The 6,689-nt window shown below is 35.9% G+C and overlaps 1 protein-coding gene across 8 annotated transcripts in view; it reads left to right on the top strand.

Annotated features, from left to right (window-relative positions):
• The window catches only part of LOC146464380 (rho guanine nucleotide exchange factor 28-like), a 41,275-nt gene that overhangs the window by 8,633 nt on the left and 25,953 nt on the right, over window positions 1-6,689 (top strand). For 7 of the 8 annotated variants that reach the window (XM_085129802.1, XM_085129801.1, XM_085129800.1 and 4 more), the window contains exons 6-12: window positions 446-564; window positions 1,324-1,373; window positions 1,877-1,937; window positions 2,839-2,967; window positions 4,100-4,182; window positions 4,803-4,899; window positions 5,886-6,540. In XM_085129802.1, the coding sequence (XP_084985928.1) occupies window positions 446-564; window positions 1,324-1,373; window positions 1,877-1,937; window positions 2,839-2,967; window positions 4,100-4,182; window positions 4,803-4,899; window positions 5,886-6,540 (1,194 nt within the window). The remainder of the gene's footprint in view (window positions 1-445; window positions 565-1,323; window positions 1,374-1,876; window positions 1,938-2,838; window positions 2,968-4,099; window positions 4,183-4,802; window positions 4,900-5,885; window positions 6,541-6,689) is intronic. The other variant, XM_085129799.1, reaches the window with a different exon arrangement.

The raw sequence follows: 6,689 nt of genomic DNA, 5'->3' as shown, positions 1-6,689 counted from the left end.
TTACCATCAAGCTGGACGGTGTGACACTTAATTTGTAGGTTTTCTTGCAATCTTGTGTTATAACAAAATGATGGCACAAATAACACTACACAATGAATTGCCTTGTGAAATGGAATAACATCGGAATATTGCATTTTTCCATGGATAAATTTTAGAGTAGCTAAACTTGCTTCCCACTGGCAAAATAATAATCATAATCTTAACATTAATCAATCCCATAAACTGGGAACAGGGATGGCGCAGTGGTGAGAGCAGTCGCCTCCCACCGATGTTGGAGTTTGTAAGAGTTTGTGTTCATACTGGATCACAAGACCATTGTTTTATTTTATGATTGTGGTTAGTGTCGGAAAACATCCACCATTACCTCCCTCCACTTTGGTGAAAACTTGTTGTTAATGGTAAAGTGCTAAATAATCAATGCTGGTGATGTGATGAACCTTAACAGGGGTCCTGGTGATTGTGAAAAGAGGACAGCTAAGGACAAAAGTAAACCGCAAGTCAAGAAGAGTGAAATAGGAACTGCAACGATATCAAGTTATAAGTCTCCTGAGCAAAACTCTCTTGGTAGGTTGTTACTAGAATTTGATGACTGTACATGAAATAAATAATGGTTTATACAGCTCAAGTAACCACCTGCTTACCTTATCTTTATAAGCCCCATTATTAACATGCACTTTCTCCTTATTGTTCTAGCTATGGGCTCTAGGTTACTAGTTGGGAGAATTTGTTTAAACATCAATAAGATTTTTAATTTATATTTTAGGGAAGTTGTCAAAACTGCTAAACTTGTACAGGATCAACCAAACCACAAAATAGATGGTGGCCTCTGCCTTCACTCCCCTTCCTTAACCTCAAAAGATGGTGTCTTTATTGCATAGCCACTCCTCTGTCCAGCAGTAAAAAATGATGATGAGATACAAGTGTCACTTCCCTGGTTCATCCAGCAATGCTGACTCTTGCCAGCCAAAAATTTTTGTGTCAACTCAAATTTTAAAGCCACTGAAATGTCGGTAATGTTTATGACATGAGATACTGTAGATGGTGTCTTCGATAACACCACTATCGGAGACAAGGTGGATCTTCTTTGAACAAACTTGTTATGACCAGTTCCCTCAATCAAGTGATGGTTTCTTTTATTCTCATGAACTGTATGCTTGATCAAGTAGTTAACCCTTCAAGCCCTGAGATGATTTGCCTTCTTTAATTTGTACTGACACATCTTAAATGTTACTGATAACTTGTTATATATGTGATTGCAGTTGTTTTGTACATGTACATCACAAGCAGTGTACTTCTAAAGTGTGAACTAATTTTTGTTTACAGAAAAGGACATTGAAATGCTCAAGGATTTAAAGTCATTGGTTGAAGAAGAAGTAAGTGATATCAAGCCTTGCAGCAGCACTTCTGAGATGTTGCTCTGTACTTATTGTTGTTGCCTTGATGTGCTTCTTTGTTTATTGTAATCATAATGTACGATTATTACAGTCAATTCACGTCACGTGTGACCAGTATTTCCGAGAATGAAATGAACATTCAAATTTCTCTTTGTAATGTCCGACATGTGAATGGAATGTTGAACATTTCTCTGGAAATCTTTCCGAAAAAGACGTATTAACAGAAAAAAAAGATTCAAAACACTTCGGAAACAATTGTTATTTTTGAAATACTTAATGCTGTAATGTGAAGAAAAATTCATAGCTTTATACAGCTGTACCGTCAATAAACTAGGGAATTTCTACGGGAACTCTGAAGTCTTGTTGGCGTTGTTCAAAACTGACATATAAATTTCAAAACTCCGTTCAAATTTCAAAAACACCGGTCACATGTGACATGAATTGACTGTAACGTTGCGTTCTCCTTTCACCATCAAATGTAGAAAAGAATTCCAAAATTCCGTCATTCATGGCCAATCAGAAGGAAAGCTAAGGACACAGCAGGTATGGTTCACACTTCAGCTGAGCAGTTATTAATAGAAAGGTTAATCACACTCTGTAAGCTTATTAATTGTCACATACAAACTTGTTTTATTGTAAGCAATTGATGGTGGAAGAGGTTTCATTTGAAACATGTTTTGCCGCTTAAAAGGTATCGTGGTTCATCAAAATGTTGTCACCTAGTACTGCTAGGTAACTTAGGAAATTTTTATGACTATAAACGTTTCACTTAAGATTTGGATTATGGGATTTATGAAAGGGGTGCTTTTAGTCAACTTCAATCTCTATGGGGATCAGGGAGGGGGTGCGACAGTGGAATATTTTGTAAATGTACCTAGTTTGTCAAATGTGAATTCTGAAAATTGCATTAGGTCAAAAGTTGTTGAAATGTGTCAGAAACCTACATGTATAACAGTCTTATAAGGACTACAGCAAGCACCCAGACTAGGATCATTGCCATGAAAATTTCATTGTACGATACACATCAGTGTCTAAAACTGGGTAAAACAAAAATATTTCTCAACTGCGTGGCACTCATGTAAAAGCTATAAAAGTGAGGTAAATGGTGGAGAAGTGCCAAAAATGAGAAGAAGTTCCAGACGTTTTGTGCTTAGACCTTTATCAGTGGAGGTCAAGTGTGATTTTTGTTGAAAACACCAATGTACATCAATACATATAAATATCTGTACATCAATGTAAAACTATACTTTACAAAACATGAATTTCTATTGTTTTTAGCAATAAGTAATCATCATACTCCTTCACATGTCAATGGAATTATCTCTTTGGATAGCTTCAAGAACAGAGCAGTGATTTTTCTTATCAGTATGACATGGTGTTGGAGGCTCTTGTGGTTGTTGTCATAATTCAAGAGTATTGAAATAATTATTATTGCTTTTTGCAGGAGATGATATATCAAGCAGTGATGAAGAGTTAAAACAAATTAACAGGGAACTGTCATCAAAGAAGTTAATGAGTCAGTTGAACAGTGTGTCTCCAGGAAGAAACACGGGCGGCAATAGACATTTGCTAGGTCAGTTAAGCTGCATCAGGCTCGTCAAACACGAGACACAGTGTTTCATCACATATCAAACACCGAGAAGAGAGTTGAAAATATGACGGGCCGCAGAGTATTTTTGGCTAACTTTGAGGTTTTTAGTGTTGTGATGAAGCACTGGGACGAGTGTTTGATATAACTTCTCAAACAAAATGATTTTGAAGGGGAAATTAAGATGCAAAAATGTGGAGTTTTTCATCAGCTATCCAAACACGTCACAGTGCATGATTTCCTTTGTCTTTGGCTTTTGAATTATTAATGAGTTTGAGAATTAATTTATCAAACTCGAGAAGGTGTGTTTCATCAGATATCCAAACACCGAGAAGTAAGTTGAAAAAACGAGGCGCAGCCGAGTTTTTACACGACTTTGAGGTGTTTGGATATCTGATGAAACACACTTTTGAGTGTTTGATATGGCTTCTCAAATGATCAATAATTCTTGGAGAAATTCAAGGCTAGGTTGGCAAAATTTTATGGTAATAATAATAATAATAATAATAATAATAATTTATTCACTTATGGTAATTAGAATCACGTATCCAAACCGCGGTCACGACAGTGATTTTCTTTGTTTTTCCTTGATGAATTATTAATGAGTTTGAGAAATCTATTTCATAATAATAATAATAATAATGACAATAATAATAATAATAATAATAATAGAGAAGAAGTTAGAGAAGGAAGTACGTGGACTAGAATGGCAGGGAAAGTTGCTGACTGAGAGGAAGTCTGATTTACAGCTGTGCAAGAATGAGTGTTTCAGTTGGCCGAATAAAATAATACACTTAAGAACAGTGAGAGACTCCGCTTCGCTTAAAGAGGTGTCTAGGCTGTTCCAGATGTTAGAGACAAAACTAACTGAAGACCATGCAATGACCCATCTTCTCTTGGAACTGGACTATTTCTTGCATGGATGATGTATTGAATAATTTTAAAAATAATTTTGTTGAAATATTCAGCCACACTTTTACAATTCAAGCAAGAGTGAAGGATTCAGCTAATTTTGGTACACATTTAACACCACACAATGCTTTTCTTAAAACAATGTTGTAACATGGCTGGTATGTAACAGAGTGTTTAGTTGTTTTGCTGTTTATTTTATTCACAGAGCAAAATCTCAGGAGACTGAGAGATATCAATGAAGAAATCCAAAAGCTTCGCATGGTCAACTCACAGAGGGGTTCTAGAGAGGTACCCTTGATTTGCTAATTCACCAAACTAGAAATCTATCATTGCCAACTATTGCTTGTTAGGGTGTTGTCCAGGTATCGAGGTATTGTTGTGTTGCATGAATTGAGCGTATTCTCATAATGGAAATAGACCATACATTTCTGTAATTTCTTGCAAAATTATGTAGCTGAATGATTATGATGACATAATGTTGAAGGTTAAAATGAATCCAGGTTAAAATGATTTCAACCTAGGTTTATTTGTATTTTCCTTTGTTGAGGTTGGGTAATTTGCATCTGAAACAAAGGAAAATACAAATCAACCTACGTTGAAATCATTTTAACCTGGGATTCATTTTAACCTACAAAACATATACCCATAGGGGTTTCACTAAAGGCTCGGTGCTGGGCAGATTGACTATCTGTAGCCACAACTTTGCCCTGCTGCTTTTAACACCTCAACCAACTTTTTCAATAGAAGACCACACCCTTTTGCCCAACTGTTCAAAATCTTAATGAAGCCCTTGTACCTGGACTCACCTGGTTTTAAAGACCTTGCCATAGAAAACTGAAATTAAACATGTACAGCTGAACTTCAATTTTCTGTTGGCACTTTACAAGACAGTGTTTTTCTGTTAATAGGCTGGTAGAGATGGAACACACGCAAAACGTCTGCGTCGCCTGTCTTGTCCAGCATTAAGCGGCCAGGACATTCTACAAGCTCATAATATTAATGCAGGTGAGTAACATGAAGTGTTTGTTGATCTCATATATAAGCTGATAACAATCATGGTTATACCAGTATCAGGAAACTCCCATCAACAAATGGACTGTCTTACGGTGTCAAAATTGAATTTTGAACCAAGTGACAATGATAATATTGTCACCTGGTTCAAAATTAAATTATTAACTTCTTGCCAGATCTGCTGAAAACCTACAAAATATACGTGCAGCAGATACCTGTTTATTCTGCTGTAAATTGTTTGAACCCAGGAGTTATGTCTTTTTAAGAACACTGTGCATTTAAATTATAATCATCTGGGTGAGTGTAGTCCTGAGAAGGACTGTTTGAGGATGGGACTACACTCACACATGGAATATAATCATAATTTGCATACTTGACATTTTCTGATTGGTCTTTCTTTCCTGGAGAGAGTTGTGCTGATCTAAATAATTATTAAATACAAGGTCTAAAACCTTCCGATGGGGAGCAGGGGATTTGATTGTACACTTTAAAAATCATGGCCACTGAATTGCATTTATTTAACATTTGCCATTAGGCAGAGTGTCACCATTTTCCTTCTTCCTTGCCTCCTTAACCTCCACAACATTTATTTATTTCTCTTTATTTTGTTTTATTTTGCCATACTTTAGTACAGATTTATAAAACACAAACTTACAAGCAAAGCAAAGGCAGATGAAATGGCATGGAAACCTAACAAAAACCACAAGGCTGAATATGAAAAATTAGCTTTCCTCTCACGATTCAAGATTTGAATGTCCTACTGTAAATGTATGTCAGCAAGATAAAAAGAGAAAATCAAAGATTACAACTGTTAAAGATTAATAATTATTGAAAAAGAATTCTTTTAACTTGTAATGTCTATTTGGTATAAATCTGCTTTAGCACGGCGTTAAGGGTATACTTTAGATGCTTTATGTGAAGCTTGTTTTGATTGCTTGTCTGGTTTGATTTTTAATGTTGCCATTTATGTTTTCACGTAGCAGGAGGAAAAGCCAAAGAAGAGAAACCAGTTATGAATGGCACAGCTGAACAAAAAGAGATTAAGAAACTTGGCCCAGCAACTGATAAAATTAGAACTTCTCCAACTAAGGAAGGTGTTAAGGACAAACCAAAAGAAGTAACTCAAAGACAGGACGACTCTTCCACAACTACAAACTCTAAACTTCTTGCTGTGGACAACAAAAGCGATGTTGTACGGCGGACACACAGTTGGGGAAAAAGTGATGAAGAAAGGCCAGAACTAAATAAAAGGGTCAGCTCAAGCCTTGATGATTTGAGCAAAGGAATTGTGGAGGAAGAAAAACCTGCTAATGTCAAACCTCGTGGCAGGGTTGAAGGTCTTAAAAGCAAAAGACCGGTATCATTAAATCTTGAAAGACTTGAATCACCAAAGGAAGAAGGGAATAAGCTTGCGGATATTTTAGATTCAATAAAGAAGGCTAGTGATAAAACAAAATCATCAAGCAATGTCTCGTTAACATCCCTCAATGATATCGATGTCAATCTGAACGGCCAAGACAGTGGACTCTTGAATCCAAATAAAAGTAATCTTCATACAAAGTCATACTCCTACAGCTGTCTGGCTGATCTCAAGCTTGGTGATGATGGAAACCCTGTAGATGACAAAAAGACTGGGTAAGTTATTTACTCACCAGTATAGCATAAAAAGGATTGTATACTGTTGGCCAATTAAATTATGGGGCAACAGTTAATTTTATGTTTATGGATAAGTTTTAGACATAAGTTTAATTTATTATTACCCTTTTTTGTGCCATTTATTATTT

Source organism: Pavona decussata, unplaced genomic scaffold (assembly GCF_977016875.1).
Source record: "Pavona decussata unplaced genomic scaffold, jaPavDecu1.1 SCAFFOLD_164, whole genome shotgun sequence".
NCBI classification, from domain to species: Eukaryota; Metazoa; Cnidaria; class Anthozoa; order Scleractinia; family Agariciidae; genus Pavona; species Pavona decussata.
This window is presented reverse-complemented; position numbering and strand designations above follow the sequence as displayed.